Source organism: Syngnathus typhle, linkage group LG12 (assembly GCF_033458585.1).
Source record: "Syngnathus typhle isolate RoL2023-S1 ecotype Sweden linkage group LG12, RoL_Styp_1.0, whole genome shotgun sequence".
Classification (NCBI taxonomy): domain Eukaryota; kingdom Metazoa; phylum Chordata; class Actinopteri; order Syngnathiformes; family Syngnathidae; genus Syngnathus; species Syngnathus typhle.
In genome coordinates, this window is record NC_083749.1 from 6,927,658 (window position 1) to 6,945,978 (window position 18,321).

An 18,321-nucleotide genomic window follows, 5' to 3' on the forward strand; every position below is an offset into this window, starting at 1 on the left:
CTAGGCCACCTTCGCTACTACGAGCTTGACGATGTAGGGCACTACTTGCATTGCTGGACAAGATGTCGACCGTTCTATTTGCAACTCCTTTTGTGCTGGAAAGATAGCACAAGAAAAGAAGGCATTCATGTAAGACAAATAGAGCAGAAAAAAGATAGATATAAAAATATATATATACTTTGAACAATCTAATGAGATCTGACACAAAAGCTGTTTTCACTGTCAGAGCAACATGACAATAAAACAGAATTATTAATTACCGTAATTTTCGGACTATAAGTCGCGTTTTTTTTTCATAGTTTTGGGGGGGGGGGGGGCGACTTATACTCAGGAGCGACTTATATACATATGTTTTTTTTTCACTTTTTTGGGCATTTTATGGCTGGTGCGACTTATACTCCGGTGCGACTTATAGTCCGAAAATTACGGTAAACGCTTTTATGCAAAACATTTGCTTCTAAGAAATTTGCATAATACATGGTTTGTAGTAGCGTTATCACACAAAATAGATCCACATACGTCCGAGACGCGTGTCCGAGATGACCCAACATTCACATGGGAGTGTTTATGGCTTCCTGCTTAGCTGCTGGAAGCGTGCAGCCAGGGCTCAATGCTATCCTGGTGGCATTCCAGAGCATCACATTCTCACTTTTATTAGCACAGCTCACACTTGGCCACCTGTCACTGATATTAATGCAAAATAATCACCACTTCACTCACTATCTTTGGCACCAGACACTGCTATTAATACCACAACGGTGCCAATGTCACCGTGACTCTCTAATGGGACCCATTTGTCATTCAAGGACCGATCTCAACGAGCTTTGACATTTGTGTTTGTTGGAAAACATTTTGCTGTGTGAAATTCAATTAAAATGTGTACATTTGTGGATTCTGTGTTGATTTCAAAGTAAATCCTTTCCTGTTTTTCTGCATGCTGCCTACAGCTGAGTGGTCATGCTCACTAAAACAGGGTCAACAGACATAATCCGGTCAAATTTAAAATTTGCTTCCAACCAGGGGGAGCAAAGGTTATCGGAGTTATTTGACCCGTTTTGGTATAAAAAGTCTAGTTTCATGAACTATTACAGGAATCAGAGGATGATTATTGTTGAAAGGATGAAATCAGTGGATTTAGACAAATTTACTTTAAGCCATAGCTTTAAACGATTACTCGATTATTAATATTAGTTGTTAATTTTTGATCAGACAAAACAACCAACGGTGAAAAGCAATTATTGTGTGTTACAAGAATAACACCTCAGTGAGAAATTCAATGGTGGTGAGGGAAGGAAATGAAGATGGAAGCAACTCGTTTAGATCTTGAAATGATATTAGGAGGCTAATAATGGCTTGTTGGCAGCCGATGAGGAAACGCAGTAATGGAGTTTAAAGTGGTGGTTGATCACGTTCACGTGGAGCTAGTGGATGCTTTTGGCTGGCGCGTGGTGGGGGGGCTATTTTTATCGGAATTCCATAATGACAGCTGTCATCCTCTCAAGTGTCTGTGAGACTTTCCTGCATTTTCCATCACAAAGTTGACACGGAGAGGGCGAGGATTAAAGGAGTATTGGCGGCTATAGATTAGTTTGCTTACATTTGAGGTATTATGCAAATAGAAAAACAAACAGTTTGAATACGGTTAAAGACTTTAGCTGAAAGTCTAACACAGACAACGCATCTGATGAATTTCAATTATAGCAGTGAGATGTATCCAATTCTTTATCAAATTTACTGACTCAGCAAAAATAATTATAGGATTGAAATTAAACTACAAACTACATATGACAATCATTAAACAAAACAGGGGATGGTGCTCATTCAGTCATCAGTTATTCTGACCCAAAATTGATGACATTTTACACACTGCCAGGATATGAAAACTGATTAATTCATTCAGATATTGACTTTGCGCCAGTCTCTTCACATCCATTTGAAACCGTCTGGGAATGTGGGCGCCAACATTTTGGCAGGTGGCGAGCCCAGGTCGTATAATGACCTCGACATTCCCCAAATGCCAAACATGGCTTGGGCAATGCCTTTTGGGTAGGGTAGCAAGGTGCGGTCGGACGCTCGGACAGTGATATGCCACTTTTATTTACAATGCACCTTTGGAGATTGTTGCCAAGGTCTAACAGAGGTATTCTAATTTGTGTGTGTCATTGATATGTTTAAACAGCACTGACACAAAGGGAGGCTGAAATCAAACGACTAATATTCTCCCGTAGGAATGACACGGAATGGGGCGGGGTCAAAGTCGACCCAGGAATATTCTAGGCATGTAAAGCCTCTTTGAACTCTGCCTGGAAAAAGTCATTATTCAGTGTCACTGCTCAGTATAAACACCACCAAGGTATAAATGGAGAAATAAGTGGATCTTCTTCCATGAAAATTTTGCCCTTCTGTAGGTAGCTCTCTAGGCAAAAACATTACTAAAAAAAAGTCATTATTTTAATTACATGAAAACAATTTATTGAACATTCATTTCCATGTAAAAAAAATACGACAGCTGTTGATATAGTGAAAATAGTCCATTTCAGTTCCTTTAAATTTCTTTGTAGACATTTCTCCGTTCAAAATACTGACCATTGAATAACCAGAATATTTTCTACCCCAGTATTACAAATAATAATGAAATTATTAAAAGGTTGCTTACCTTCAATGAACACTTCAAAGAGAATCAGAGCACACAGCATTATACTGCACGTGCAAGTAAACAACAGAATAAAAAAAAATCTAATCAAACAAAAATGTTTTTGTGCCGTGACATTTTTTTAATCAAGGAAATTAATATAAAACTTTTCATTTTCTTTGACTTTCCTTTCCAAGCAACAAGAAAAAAGCTTGTGTAGTGGCAGTAAAACTAGCTTCGCCAACCGGCAAACGTTTGGGAACTTGATCTGAAAGAAACAAGACGTTATTGAAATGTCAATATAAGAACAATTGTGTGTATATTTTTTATCTACACAAGACATTTTTTAAAATGTGAGGAGGGTTGTATTTAAAAGCAACGGAAAGCATTTAAAAAATTGTTCGTGTTAGAACTTACTGGTTTGTGGAGCCAAAGGTATTTCCCGAGAACCCTACAAACACAAATACAATGTTATACAGCGCGCACACAAAGACGACGCAGAGACAAGAAGGAAAAGTTGTCACCTCCAGGTTGTGGCTGCTGTCCAAAACCTGCAAAGCCGCTAGGCTGCGCCCCAAAACCAGGTCCCTGCTGGGCCAGAGCCCCGAATGACGGCGGGGCACTCTGATTGGCTAGCGCCCCAAAAGATGACGCGCTGGACGGCGAAGCAAAACTGTGGAGTTAAAGTAAGGTAAAAAGGATTCAGACCTTCAACTAATGTTTAACAAAAGATGCACTGAGTGAAGACGGCGGGGTTAGCCTCTGCCATTAGCCACCAACTGGCTAGCCAGTTGACTCACAGATGAACAAACAGTCTTCTGTGATTTAAATTTTAGTCTACTTGTGTGTACTGTACGACAAGAAATAGTGCAGCTTGCTAATGTTTGCCCTCGCAAGCTATGGAGACGGCAAATGTCTGTTTGCTTATTTTGTTACAAAGTGTACAGCTTGGAGGGTTTAAGAGGGGCTGATGAGAAAAATCTTCCAAGCCTGGATTAAACCCACCATTTATTGGACTATAATATACAACATACATTTAGATGATTTTCAAACACAATGCTAGCAAAGTGTCAGATGGCACATACAATGATGGGGGAGGGGTTGGGGGGGGAAAATATCAAAAGATAATCCCGCCCCCGCAGGACTTGTGCCCACCGACTCATCAGCAAGTGGATTCGCGAGTATGCAAAACCCAGAGAGTGGGACAGGAAGTGAGACGACTTAATCCGCCACCAGCGTGATCCGCGAGTGAGATTATCAGAGGGGAATAATCTACTCCAGCACAAATTTGGGTTGTGGTCATGAAAACCGATCTAATGAAAATGGGAGTGTCGGTTTACTGTTCAACAGTGAGTGCAATTTGGTGTCCAAAAAGCACTTTTCATAGTAATATTTTCTCTATTATAATTTTAGTGATGGACGTTAATGCGCACTCCAAATTTGTATAAATTCTTATGTTGCCGCTGTAACAATGGAACGCCATCGTACAGCGAGGACTCCCTGTAAGAAAGAGCATAATTATTTATTCTTACCCAAATCCGCCCATGTTGGAGGCTGCCGTTCCCTCTCCAAACACTTTGCCGGCGGAGGAGCCCATGGTGTTACTGAAGGACGGACTGGTGCCGAATGCTGCAGTGGCGCCGAATGATGGTGACGTGCCAAAGGCTGGGGGACTCCCGAACACCGGTGCACTGCCGAAGCCGCCTGAATTGCGAAGCACAAACGCTAGTTTGTTACACTTCATAGGCTGATACCTTTCACCTAAAATGCACATTTTTGGAATGGTAAAAACAACACGCATGCACAGGAAGGGCATGCAAACTCCACAATTTTATTCTTGTACAAACATGACATTTTTTTGAGGATTTTTAAAAAAAATTATTAGTCCAACTTAATTTTGATGAAACGATATTTGGTGGTAAAGTTCAGAGAGGGAAATAAAATACTAATAGATATTTGTTTACTGGTAGCGAGCCTGGGTGCAAACTTGTCAAGCGTCTCATGGCGTGAAATGTGCAAGTTGCAGCGGGCCTGACGGCGGGTGTGCTGAAATTACAGCGCGCCTACCAGCACGCCCCAGTAAATAATTGATTGCACTAATGTAACAAGATTACATTGGCTCCATGTAGCAGTGTGATCAGGCATTACGGCGTGGAGGCTTGGGGCGAGTGCTAATATCCAGCTCAAATCGGAGGGGGGGTTCAAGGGATGAGACCAACAATGCTGCTTTGGAAGATAACATTAAAAGATAGGCGCTCGTGTTGCAATTGTTAAATGAGGTTATTAGGCGCATTCTAATTGTAAGCATGTTTTGTTTGCTCGAAGCTATCAGAATCAAACGCACCCTAGTGCTACTTAAGCAAGACATTTTGTGTGAATGATTGGAGAGAAGAAAAAACGCGTTCTGATTGGCAGAGGACATGGATGTTGACGTTACTGCCGTTTACGAAACCATTTTATTATTTGCGGCAGTTTGGGACAGAGATCGAGACTGGATGAGTCACAGAAAGGTATCAAACTGGAAATGTCTGTGCAAGTAATTCCCATGGAGAATGATGGAACACTGCCTGACAGATGATCAGACTAAGCCTGCTTACGCCTGGCCGGGTTGAGCAGATAACACTTGCTGCAGCTCAGATGATAAACAAGGGGCAAGTGTTAAAAAAAATGGTGCCGCGTGAGATGGCCAATGGACGGGTTTATCACTGTAACAGGGCTACCACTGAATTCTTACAGTACCTGGTTTTGCTGGGCTACCAAAGGATCCAAAGCCCTGGGAAGCAACACTAACTGCACCGGAAGTGAAGGTCCCACTGGGTTTCTGCTCCCCAAAGGAGGCCTGTCCAAATCCTATGGGTTTAGCAGCAGTACTACCAAAAAGACTGGGAGCACCTGTTGGGAAAAATAGGTTGGTCGGGGAAAAAATCAAGGGGACATGAGACAGGTGACAGCAGGAGCCTCATACCGGTCTGAGCAGGTTGTCCAAACCCTCCGGTGGAAGCACTAGGACCAAATGGATTCTTGTTGGCTGCGTCTTCGCTCGGCTTGCCTCCGAGGCCGCTGAAGAGGCTGCCGGCTGGTGAACCTGCTGCATTGGCGGCGCTGGAACCGAACAGGCCTCCACCCGACGGCTGAGAGAAAAGTCGTACTCACTATGCGGTTTGAAAATTATTTCTTTTTTTAAGAGAGAAAATAGTGATACCTGTCCAAATACGCTCCCTGTGTTGGCTTGCTGGCCGAACCCAGACGGAGCAGCTGATCCAAAGCCTATAGGACAGAAAAGTTAATAACAAAATCCCATCTGTCTATCTGTCTGTCTGTGTAAGATACCTGCTAATATATGCATACAGCGAGACTAAACCTACCTGACGGCTGACCAAAGCTGAATCCTGAAGATGAGGATGTGGTGGTGTTACTCCCAAAGAGAGACCCTTGTCCGAAGGTGGAGCTCTGTCCAAACGCGGAGGTGGAGCTCTGTCCAAACAGTCCGGCACCAGTGCCGCTGGACGTGTTGGAGTTTGTACTGGCGACAAAAGAAAAGGAACTGGCATCGCTCGGCGTGGGTGCTCCGAAGAGACCGCCTCCTCCTCCGGTGGTGGCGGGGCTAGCACTTGCTCCGAACGCGGACTGTCCGAAAGAGAAGCTGCTTGGCGTTGCGGTGTTGCTCGCGGGTTGACCAAAGCCGCTGGGTTGGCCGAAAACAGACTTGCCGAAGCCGCCTCCGGTCGATGTGCCGAAGGTGGACGAGCCAAACACCGAAGGGGCCGTTGAGACTGGAGGGGTTGCGGTCGGCTGTCCAAACACAGTGGTAGTAGCGACTGAAAATGTGGGGGTGGCCTCCCCCAGGGTGCTGGTCACAGGGGCTGCAGCCGGGCTGGCAGCAGTTTCAGAAGCAGCTGTCGTGTTGATGGCGGGCATCACAGCAGTAGAGCTGCTTTCCGTTGTTGTGGGTTGGGTGAAAATGGACCCGGGCTTCTCAGAAGTGGACACCTGGAACGTCGATGGGGCTACTTGGGATGCAGGAACCACAGGGGTGGCCGACGTTACGTCTGGAGTAGTGTCTGCCGTGGCGATTGGAGCCGGCGGGGGTGTTGCCTCCGTTGCCGGGACTGAAACAGGGGCATCTGGAACAGGATCAGCGTCCTTGACAGTGGCCGGCTCCGGTGAAGACTTTTCTAAGGGTGCGACACCCTCGATAGAATGCTCTGGAGAAGGCTCTTTTTCACGAGACGATGGGAGCTCTGAAGGTTGCGGGGCTGGTTTGGGGTCTTCCGTTAGTTCTGTGGGGGCCGCGAGGAGGCTGCTGAAAGACGTGGGCAGCCCCGAGGCAGGGACGTTGGCCGTGGTCACGCAGAAGGTCGGCTTTGGGGTGGTCTCAGGAGGTTTGAACAAACTACCGGACTTGGACAAGTCAGCTCCCAGAGAGTCTCCGGCAGACTTCTGATCACTGCTGAAGTCGAACTGTACCGGTCCTTTGCCGATTCCAACACCTCCGAAGACGAAAGCAGTGTTTGCAGGGGTAGGTTTGGTAGAGGAATCTTTTGCTTCTTCTCCTTGACCGACACGTAGCCCAGAGAAACTGCCTAAAGTTTCACCTCCAGTTGTTTTAGGGAGTTGTGTTAGAGTTGCAGAAACCGCAGTCGGAACAGGTACGGGTGATTCAGAAGATGGCGGCTGTTCGGCTGACACGGCAGCAGTTAGGGAAGGAGAAACGGACTTTGACGGCTCCTCGACAGTCTGAGCGAATATCATCTTGCCATTTCCTCTAAAGGGGAACTCACTCACATCCTTCACTGAATAGAAAAACAAACAAAGCAAAATGACACTCGCGGCTGCTGACATTAAATATAAATACAAAATACGAGTAGGCACCTCCTATACTCATCCCTTGTCGGCATGGCAACAAAATCTAGAATTGACCCCACAGTAAATGCTTTACCTGGTGGTATTCCAACTGCTGGAGTGACTGATGCAAAACTGAAGCTTGATGGGCTGCAAAAGAACAATGCCTCATTAGAATAATCAAATCCTCCAAGCAATTTTTTTTTCTTCCTAAGTGGACTTACGTTGAAGTGACGGAGAAACCTTTGTTGATACTCGGCTCAACTGAGCTAGCATGTGCGGCAGATGAGTCAGGCTGACCTGAATGACACCGCCACAAAAAAAAAAAAAAAACAAGAAAAATGTCAACACAGCAAAGTCAGTACTAAGTGGGAAGTTTTAATTCTCGGTTTATAACAAAATTTTACAGTATGAGCTCACCAAACAAGAAGGTTGCCTGTGGAGCGTTTGTGCTTCCATTGGATGGCTTTTGCACTCCTAGGCCAGGATTCTGCTGAACAAGGTTTCAACAGTGATATTAAAGACCAATTTGGTGGATTGCTATGGTTTCATAGATATTAAAAAAAGAGGATTTGCCATTCAACTGCTTTTCCAAGATTGACATGTGAGAGACACAAAACTGTTGGTACTTAAAGGACATTAAAAACAAATGGGGGGGCTCTCCAATCAATAGTTTAATATTGTTCTATAAATGTTGCAAATGAAGACCTTCCCCTTCGACAGTTGAGTAATCTTTTTCTCTTACTCGTTTGGGCAGAATGGATGCGGTCGAAGCCAGAACCTGCAGTGGCACATCGGCTGGCTCTGGTGTTGATGAGCTGCAAAAGAGAACACAGAACAGGAAAGTACGTGCAAGAGTCTTGCCGTTGTTTTCTATGTGAACACGCACACTCTCGATCTGAGCGACCATAAGAAGTCATAACTGTCGATGAGTGTTTTGGACCCAGAAAACAGCACATCATTTTCATTCGATTTCACATTTGCTTTATGTGCAGACCACTGTGTTATGTGTAAGGAAGAATACCTGATGATTGCGGAGGATGACACGGGAGCCCTTTTGTCCTTCAGTTCCAGTTTTAACGTGGACTCTGTCAAGGAAGTGCTGATGACAGCTGCAACACAATTTATTTTGTTTTTTTAAAAACTCAAACGCTCAAATATTAGTAAAGCTGATCCAATGTTTGTTTCGCCTGGAGGCCTCTGTCGCCACCGAGTGACAGCAACTTACATTACAACATCTTTGTGGATTTTAATTATAGAAAACGGTCTTTTTACTTTTAATATAAAACAAGTGCGTGTCTGAAAGGCATGCTTACTCATCAAGTGCTAAAAAAAAAAAAAAAAAAGCTTACATTTAAAAAAACAAAAAAAGCACGACAACTGGGAATAAATAGATTTGCAGCTACAAAAAACAAAGAGTTTTGCATGTTAGCTTTACCCGATTTCTGATTGGCCATCAGCCTGCGAAGGGCAGCGCTGGCGGCGGCCTGTTGAGCCGGAATGGTGACAGGCACGGTCCTCTCAGGGGACGGTGCCCCATGCTTGACCGTTTTGGTGGCAAGAGCGGTGCTGTCAGCGCCACTAAGGTTGATCTTATTGGTGGGAACTGAAATGACAAGAAAAAACAATACATATATAGAAGAACATTGAAATATATAGGAAAAGGAATTTGATTAAAAGGAACTAAATATATAATAAATACATACATAAAAAATATGTGCGTGCACGCGTGAAATGGTAATATTACAATATTTTACTTACTCGGGCTGGGGGTTGGACTCAAGCTGAAGCCCACGATTGGCACGGACTGCATTTTGGCCAATGGTGTGGATGGGATGGCTCCAAAGCCAGGCTGGATGGAGGGTGTCCTCACCACGGTGGGGTGTCGAGGGTATGGAGGAGCGGCAGCGGCCTCCATAGGGAGGCGCTCAGGTTGCAGCAGCTCCTCTTCCTCCTCCTCCTCCTCCTCCTCCACCTCCAAATGACACAGATAAGGCTCCATGGACTGAGAAAGGGACGAGGTTGAGCTCATGTCGTCCATGTCTTCGTAGTATTTCGGCGACAGGAAGGCTGAGCGTGATAGGTTGGCTTGGAGAGAAAAAGGACGAATTCATGACAAAGTGTGATTTATCAGAGAAGTTTCTTAGTCCAATTTTTAGCCTGAATGGGTACCTGGTGCAGTGGAGCGAACAGGGGGCATGTGGCCCTTGGAGAGGAAGTTACGCAGCTGGGACTGTTTAACAGGCGACATCTTGACTGAGAAACACACATACACATTTTGAGCTCTTCCAGTGTCAGTAATATACATTGAAATATGCAATAATTTCTACCTGGTGATGGGCTTTTGGCTTTAGGAGAGGTGGTGTCTAGCCGGGCCTTCAGCAGGGCATTCCTTAGACTGTCAAGCTCGTTTTCTATACTGTAGTAAAAAGACAACAAAACATAACCTCAACTTCTAAAGGGAATATTTTTTTTTTTAATACAGGTGAAGTAAAACAATTCAATTCACTTGCATTTTTTAAATTCAAAGCAATACGTTGTTATATTCACAGAAAATACTATTGTAGTTTTCAGACTATAAATCGCGTTTTTTTCCCCATAGTTTGGGTGGGGGGGGGGGGCGACTTATACTCAGGAGCGACTTGGATATGTTTTTTTTCACTTTTTTGGGCATTTTATGGCTGGTGCGACTTATACTCCGGTGCGACTTATTCCCCTAGATCATTTATGAGACTAAATTTCTAAATCTGGATTTGAGAAATGCAAATACAACCTTCCAGAGGTGGCTGTGTTGTGGTTGGCCGCGGAAGCGTCCCTCTTGTTATAGAGGTGCAGCGAGGTGAGCTCGTTGACCATCTGATCCAGCTTGTTCTTCTGCTGGTTGATGATGTACAGGTTGTTGGCCAGCGTGGTGAACAGACCCTCGCGCCCAGGCACCACCATGTGCCTGCCGACGTGCCATGTGATGAAGTGGGAAAGCTAACGCTAAGTCACTAAATGATAAGGGGTCATTTTTTTTACATACTTCTTCTTTTTCTTCTTCTCCAGGTGTTTCTCCCATTCCACATCCAGCACGCCGTTGACGTCCTCCACAGCAAACATGACGTACTGGTAGAGCTGGCGGATCTCCTACACAGAAAGCAAATGGGAAAAAAAAAACACACTGATTTGGATCTTCAGTGACTAATGTCGTCATTTGCATCGAACATTTTTGTGAACAAAGGCTTTTCTTTTAGATCTGGTCTTTTGCCCATCAGTTTATGCTGATTGACAAGAACGGGTACTGAGGGCAGATCTCGACTTCGAAAATTAGCTTCTTCCAATAGTTAGCCGGCTGGCTTTATATAACCTTCAGCCAGAGGTGGAATCCGCCAGCTTTTATGCGTAAAGGACTTTGATTAAGATTTTCTGTGGCTGGTTTCAGCATTTGACTTCATCTGTTTGTGCTGCTTGACAGGAAAAAGCACTGACTGCTCAGGTTAGCTTCTTGTGCTAGCCAGCTGGTACTGACATATGTTTGCGTCCTTTGATTTTAATCTTTGCTGTTTGAAAAGAATTAGCACTGAGTGATGATCGAGACGACTACTGTTAGTGTGTAAGTAAGTACAAGTGGAACTTTTCAGCCAAAGCGTGGATATGGATGCTCTGTGACTGATGTTCGATAAGACGCCCTTAAATATATTAGCTGCATTATTCTTGATAGTTGAGGACTTATTTTGAATACGGTCATGTGTTTTCACCTTGAGCTGTTCCTCACTGCGTGGGTCCAGGGGTCTTTTGTACAGCAGTTGTCTGTAATTCCGATCTCTGCTGAGCTCGCTCTGGGACTTCACTTCCTCTGCTCCGGCAAAGCCCTCCAGTAAGGTGGTCTTCAATGTACCAATGTCACCGTGCAGAGACTGGAAAGAACAATTTAGTTATGGCTCCAACTATTCCCGAAAATGAAAATTTCTATTTAAAAGAAATTACCTCTGTTGTTTCCTTAATCTCCAGGCTGAAAATATTCAGATCCTCTGACTCTTTCCTTAGTTCTTTCATTTCCTCGTTGGTTCCAACTTGGAAGTCGGCCATTGAGCTCCTCGCCTTTAAATCCTCCAGTTCCTTTTGGAATTGTGAAATCTGACAAGAGCATCAACAGGCATACAATTAAAAATCATAGACAAGTTCCCTAGTAAGCGTCAAAAGGTATACAATAAAAATCATAGATAAGTTCCCTAGAAAGATTCAACCATACCTCCTCTAGTATTCCAATCATGATGGGATCAGTTTCTTTCTTTAGCTGAGGTTGCGGCTTCTCCATTGGCTTTACTCCGACTCCAACTGCCTGCAAAAAGAAGTCAGAAAATCAGCTGTTATTCCAAATTACTGACCAAGGCAGTATGGTAAAGTACTGTCGTGTACAGGACTTTGAAGAAAATAAGTAAGGACTCAGAATTGATGGAGATTGTAACTGTTTCCTCTCTCGATCGTTCTCCTCGCGCGTAAACCTGTTCTGGTTGTCTTCTCCTCTTCCTTCCAGCGTGTGGTTTAATGTCTGATGGTACTTAGACCTAACAGTGCTATATATTTCTTTTCATAGCTTGTACATAAATAGTTGATTTATTAAAAAATAAAAAACCTGTGGGGTTTGGATGCGGCCCTGGGGCGCTGGCGAAGGTTTTTGGAGTGCCACAGGTGGTGTGCTAGTTTGAACTGGACGTACCGGGGCTATGAGGAAAGAAAACAACCCGTTATGAGATGAGAAACGGGTAAGAACAGGAAATAACGAAAGTTACGTTTTGTGCTTACTTGACACTGTGGCTGTCTTGGCGGTGGTAACAGCAGGGAGGGCAGCCACACTTCCGTTTGAGACTACACCTTTGGGCGCAGATGTCGCAAAGGGGAAAGACGGCGGCGGGGTTGCTGGAGGTTCAACGGCTGAAAACCTGGGGAAGACGGATGTCATTCGACAACTGCTCCCGTCTCCAATCCAATCGTATATTTCGTTTTTAAGTTTTGCCAGTTAGGATAGAAGGACACCTCACCTGTCACTCAAATTGAGTTTGACTGCAGGTACAGACGGAGTGGCGAGGTTCTGAGGCGTCGGGGCTGTGACTTTATTCGAGGGGGTGCTGAAAGAGAATGCAGAGGGCGCCGCTGGGGCTTCGGATGGAGGCTTGGCGGTGGTGGCGAACGTGAAGCCTGAGGCCCCAGAGCCGAAAGGTGTGGACGTTCCCAAGGAGAAGGCGGGAGGGGCCGAGTTGTCACTGACAGGCGGTAAGGAGAAAGCGAAGCCTGATGTTGATGAGGTGGCTGTGGGACCAAGGCTAAATGACGAGACAGCCGTGAAAGTCACGGCGAGGTTTGGGAAGGCAGACGGGAGAGGAGCGGCAGATTTTGGGGGCTGCGTTGCCAAGGAAACTGAAGAACAAAGTCGTATCAATAACATGCAGTACAACTCACTTTTTTTCTTAATTTTCCATGGTGCGTATTTGTGACTTTCCCACCTGGCTTGGGGGGTCTCTCGCCCACCGTTGGGAGTGCGACACAAGGTGCAATTAGTTGCTTGACACCGGCGTTGAGGTTTAACAGCGCAAAAGGGCAAAGCAATCCCTCAGTCGACAGCATGAGCAAAGTGGGAGCAGGGGGCAACGTCTTTTCATCGCCTTCATAAAAGAGAAGCAATTTAAATGCATTAAGAAACCAATCACACTTCTAGAGGGAAATAAAGACTTACTGAAAATTAAACAATGAAAGTAAAGCGTTGCAAGAGAGAAAGAAAGAGTGAGAGTGAGATTAAGAGAGCGAGAGAGACTGATCAGCATTCCACAGCAAGGGCGTCTGCAGCCGCTTTGTTGTGAGACATCTTTAATGAGCGCCTCGTTTACTTCCCCCATCTCTCAATGTGACGTCTCTCTCTTTTGTTTGTTGCACATTGGATTTTTATCGTGTCAACAGTGCCGCAAGAAAGTCCAAGCACTGTCGAGCACTGCAGTGACAAAGACATGAGGGATTTTGGCTCGGGCTCATTACAGAGGGTGTGTTGGGCGTTAAATAGAATTGACACACACGCTCGGCACAAGATTAAGCCTACTAAGTGGCACCTCTACAGAGGTCAGGTCAAAGTGCATGTTGCTTTTTGATTCTTTTTTTCCCAGGAAGGCACAGCTTTGACAAGTGATGTCGACAATATGTGATGAAAGAGTGAAAACAAAGGAGGGGAAAAAAGAAGAGCAAAATGAGGGGGGGGGGGGGGGAACACTTCACATTGAAGTGATTCTAATGAACGAGTTAAGTCATTCTTTGCATTTAATGAGTCAGCTAGCAGTAGACGCTTACTGATGCGGATCTCCTGCTGGCTGGTGTAGTCGATGGCTAAGCCGAGGGGCAGCGTGTCTTCACTGGTCTCGGAGACGGGCAACTCAGCCCTGCTAGCGTCCTCCAGCATCCATAGTTCCCAGATCTTAAAAAAAAAAAAAAAACATCCCACAATTTCAACGCCATCATGACTGAACAAGAAGAGCATAATGATAAAATGGACACTTTATGAGGCACCTTCTCATCTTGTCTGGAGATGACACTGACTTCGATGGAGGCTGCAGACGCGGCCAAAACAAGGTTCCTGAGAAAAGCAAACCGTGTTGCAAAATGGTTGAAGTACATATTCTCTATATTGATATTCTGAGTCACTCTCACCAGTCTTCTATATGACTGAGAAAGTAGTGGTGCTGTCGCTCCGTGCAGCAGCCATACACAGTGTCACTGAAGTTCAGGTACTTTGTTTCCACCTTTTCATCCTTTTTCTGTTGTAAAAACAAAAGAATAATTTGCTCTATCTAGCATCAGCCATAAGTTAGTGATTGACACTTTTTGTGCTAAATATATTTGACTTGATGCCAACATTTCATGAGTGGATGAGCCTCAGCCACCGTTTTTTCGGCGACTCAAATTTTGAATTGCAGTTTTACATAGTTTATATACATGTATAACATACATTTGAAATAATGTGCTAAATGACGCTTAAATACATGTAGTAACAGCACGTGTGAAACTGTTTCATAGCGACGAATGTTGAGAACAAAGCTGAATAAAGAAAGAACCCTCCTCCCAAAAATAGTACTTCACTAACTCAGCATACAGTAGATAATAATCCAGATACTCACAGGGATGGTGATCAACACGAGCTCGGGTGGGGTCTCCGGGGAGCCGTCGGCGGCAGCGTAGGCTACAGCAAACGAAAACGTCCTCAACCACAACACGTCAAGAACTGTGAGAAAAACAAAAAGGTTATGATGACTATTTTGAAATGACATACATGGAAGACACATGTATATAGAAACTAAGTTACCTTTGACTGGGTCATCAGAGGTGTAAAAGTGGGGGCACGGAAGTACTTTCTTTTCCTCAAGGGCCTTTTCGTCAATTAATCAGAAAGTCAGTTAGCAACATCTTTTCTTTTTTTAATTCAATATTTTGACTTACTGGAGTATACTGGCTGACAGTGCCATTCATTTTCCCCACGGCGACCTGTTTCCCTTTGGGGCTCCAGCAAACTGGGGAATGACATCACAAAGAAGCCAAAACTAAGCAGCAGCCGTCTCATGGTCAAACGCAGCGCAAGGTGCCTTACTTACGGCATGTGACACCACTCGAGGCGGGGAGTGCGGCCTGAATTCGGACGTCGTCTGCAACTTCCAAGATGGACATACTGCCATCGGATAGACACACGGCCAACATGGACGCCTGAACAGGATTCCACTTGAGGTCCAGTACCAGAGTCTCTGGGGGCACTGTTGGCTGCCACGAGGCAAAAGGAAACTTTTGTGGTCGCGCCTGGAAAGAGAACAAAATAGCATTCGAACCATGACTTTACATACTGTGCAGTCAATATCCGCTATTTACAAGGGAAATGCAATTGAATGCCTTATTATTCAGTCTCCTGTCACAGTGTGTTGGTCTTGTGATGCTTACCTGGTTAACGAAGGTGCGTACGTCGTAAAAGCTGACGAATAATGCTGCCTCTTCCGAAGCGGCGCATACAGACAAGGTAAGTTCGTCGCTGCTGAGAGCCAAGTTATGCAGCGTCGAATCCACCCTCACCTCCACCAATGCTGGTATTCCATCAACTAAAGAAAAATAAAAACATGTTGATTTCAATTAAGAAACATGCAGTGGTACCTTGACTTTTGGATTGCTCATCTTTAACCCCTGAGGCAAGTTATTTTCATTGCAGCACAATGTGGATTTATTTTAAGGAAAAAATGTTGTCAAATTTTTTTTACATTCAATAGGTTTTGGTACGTTACACTTCATAATTCTTTCTGAAACTTGCCGTTGCTGGGAAGCTACATTGGATTAATGGCCCTTCCATTCATTTCAAAAGGAAACGTTGATTTTACATACTTGTAAAATTATCTAGGAAAACGTTATGAGCATGTCAAGCAATAAACTAAACTCGTAGGTTTAATTTACCGTAATTTTCGGACTATAAATCGCTCCGGAGTATAAGTCGCACCAGCCATAAAATGCCCAAAAATGTGAAAAAAAAAAACCCTAATATGAGTCGCTCCGGAGTATAAATCGCATTTTGGGGGGCAATTTATTTGACAAAATCCAACACCAAGAACAGACATGAACGAGCAACAACAGGCTAAACGATACGGTATGCTAACGCGACAAACACAAACGAGGAGCTGAGAACGGGCCTGACGTAACATTCAGTTATTTAAAAAAAAAAAAACTATTACATAAATAACACGTTTATAAAACCATCTGTGTCACTCCAATTCATTAAATCCATCGATCGTCCTTTGTCAACAAAGCCGTGTGCTGCGCCGCAGTTCAAATTATTCCACAGGCCCATACAACGATATACAAACTATATTTTAAATAACTATCACATAAACAACAATATTATCAAACCATTCGCGTCACTCCAAATCATTAAATCCATCGATCAAATTTCTCGTCCTTTATGTCATCCTGGTGACAGAGGACATGTCCAGAGGATATGGCGCTTTAAAGTGTTAATTACTTTGATTTTTCTCTCTCTATTTTTCATGTTTTGATATGTTCAAGATAAAGATATCAAAGCATGTGAAGTGATCAACTATACTAAAAATATAACACGTGAAGTGGTCAACTATACTTGTAAGTGATGTGTTAATGATCAAGTAAAAATTTGTGGAAAAAAAACATGTATAAGTCGCCCCCCCACCTAAACTGTGAAAAGAAAACGCGACTTATAGTCCGAAAATTACAGTACCACAGAAGTTAGGACCATTCATACCTATCGTGTTGGAGTTGCCTTCCTGTTTGTCTACAGTGAGGATGTCTTCCGTGCGATAGACCTTGAACATCCCACCCGAGCCGACGAACGTCAGGCCGAACTTGTTGGAGACGGCCAGTAAACTGGAACGCTCTCTCGGCATTTCGCCTGAAGGCTCAAAAACTTTGGCTTTCTTCATCTGGCGGAACTGAAAGTCCTGGAAGCAAGAAGTATACTTTCATAAAAAACATCTATTTTCTAAAGCGCTTGTCCTCATTTGGTTTTCATCATATTAAAAGCATGTCCAAGAAATGTTTTTTAGTAGATTTTCAGCACTTAGGTCACTTTAGGAAAAGTCAAATTTCATGGGGAGACTTTGATCATCTTTTTAAAAGGGAATGCGAAGGATGTAGCTTGAAAAAGTGGGCAAACACTAGCTAGCGAGTGACGAGTTGAATGTTCCCTTAAATACTACATGCTGCTTAATCTACAATAACAATAACTCAATAAAATCTGTCGAGGAACGGTTCATTCATTACAACACAAAGTTAAGTCTGACTAACTGAGCGTTTCAATGCTAGCGAACACCAGCTAGCTCTTGCTAAGCAATCCAAGAAATGCCGAAAGATGGTTACCTTCATCTCCCTCTCGGGAGGAGAGTCGGTGTCGTCGCTCATTTTCAAGCATGCAGATGAAAAAACTTTCTGAAATAAGCCTCTAGATTTAAATATTCTTTTTCTTGGGTCAAAATATCGAGGGGTGCAACATTTGTTCGCCTGACAGATGCGAACACACCGCAACGTCCGCGCGATTTCAGAGGAGCGACGTAAACGTCACAGCGAACGCAGGATGAACAATCGATGCCAGAGATGATTTTTTTTTTTTTTTTTTTGCGGTCGAGACATGTACTACGGTACACATAAAAATCAGAAACGTAAATAATGTAAAACGATTATTGATGATTATTTTTTGATTTGGAAATGTTTGAACAGACTTACTACGTGATCTGTTAAGGAGGCTGGACACGCTTGTAAGAAAGAAAAATTATAATAAAAAATGTGTGATTAATTACTGCATTTTAATGTATATGTAATAATTGCAACATTAATCATTGAAAACAAAATTGAAGGAATGTTTTTTTTTCAAGCTACATAAGTAGGATGAACAATTGATGCCAGAGGCGCGCATCCGTGTACGTATATGGCCATATTAACACAATGTTGGAGTAAATAAAATATAATAAATATTGTATATTTCAATCCAACATCATTAAATTTAATTTATAATTTTCCCACTGAATTCCGACTACATTAGTTTTACATGTAGCTTGTCAACAGGTGTGTAACAAAATACTTGAATAAAATATGTATAAATGAAAAGAATATATATATATGTATATGTACTGCTTATCAGAAAATTACTGAGAAATAGGAAGTGGAAAAAAACACATTTACAAAAATGAAATTCAGTCTGTGGTGAAGGACTTTTTTATTAGAAAGCAGAGTTTTCTGTATTGCATTGAAAGAAATTAGGAATCTTGGACTACACAACTGGTGATGAGACACACCATAATGGGAATGAACTCTCCATTTTTTTTAAA

At 43.5% G+C, this 18,321-nt stretch overlaps 1 protein-coding gene across 2 annotated transcripts; it reads right to left on the reverse strand.

The window, feature by feature from the left end:
- Positions 1–2,446: 2,446 nt before the first annotated feature.
- nup214 (nucleoporin 214) lies at positions 2,447–17,541 on the reverse strand. 2 transcript variants are annotated; one of them, XM_061293666.1, is made up of 36 exons: positions 17,357–17,541; positions 16,743–16,938; positions 15,425–15,579; positions 15,088–15,286; positions 14,936–15,006; positions 14,802–14,865; positions 14,617–14,720; positions 14,150–14,256; positions 14,009–14,075; positions 13,793–13,916; positions 12,961–13,119; positions 12,499–12,874; positions 12,263–12,399; positions 12,093–12,181; positions 11,709–11,798; positions 11,444–11,593; positions 11,215–11,373; positions 10,500–10,603; positions 10,248–10,421; positions 9,805–9,893; positions 9,647–9,730; positions 9,236–9,562; positions 8,913–9,080; positions 8,499–8,586; positions 8,220–8,292; positions 7,895–7,964; positions 7,699–7,774; positions 7,572–7,624; positions 5,998–7,425; positions 5,835–5,899; positions 5,598–5,763; positions 5,372–5,524; positions 4,165–4,336; positions 3,157–3,305; positions 3,050–3,083; positions 2,447–2,900 (listed from the first exon to the last, which is right to left on the reverse strand). In XM_061293666.1, exons 1-36 carry the CDS (start codon positions 17,396–17,398, stop codon positions 2,864–2,866), a joined length of 5,799 nt encoding a protein of 1,932 aa, XP_061149650.1. In that variant the 5' UTR covers positions 17,399–17,541; the 3' UTR covers positions 2,447–2,863. The 2 variants fall into 2 exon arrangements, with proteins under 2 accessions (XP_061149650.1, XP_061149649.1); XM_061293665.1 differs by having other exon boundaries at positions 7,895–7,967.
- Positions 17,542–18,321: the final 780 nt, after the last annotated feature.

Excerpts from the sequence above, each read along its gene's own strand:
- nup214 (XM_061293665.1), bottom strand. The coding sequence starts at position 17,398 with ATGAGCGACGACACCGACTCTCCTCCCGAGAGGGAGATGAAG. Across the intron at positions 9,731-9,804 it reads AGCCAAAAGCCCATCACCAG|TCAAGATGTCGCCTGTTAAA; the intron begins GTAGAAATTATT and ends TGTGTTTCTCAG. Across the intron at positions 8,293-8,498 it reads TCATCCTCCGCAATCATCAG|CTCATCAACACCAGAGCCAG; the intron begins GTATTCTTCCTT and ends TCTCTTTTGCAG.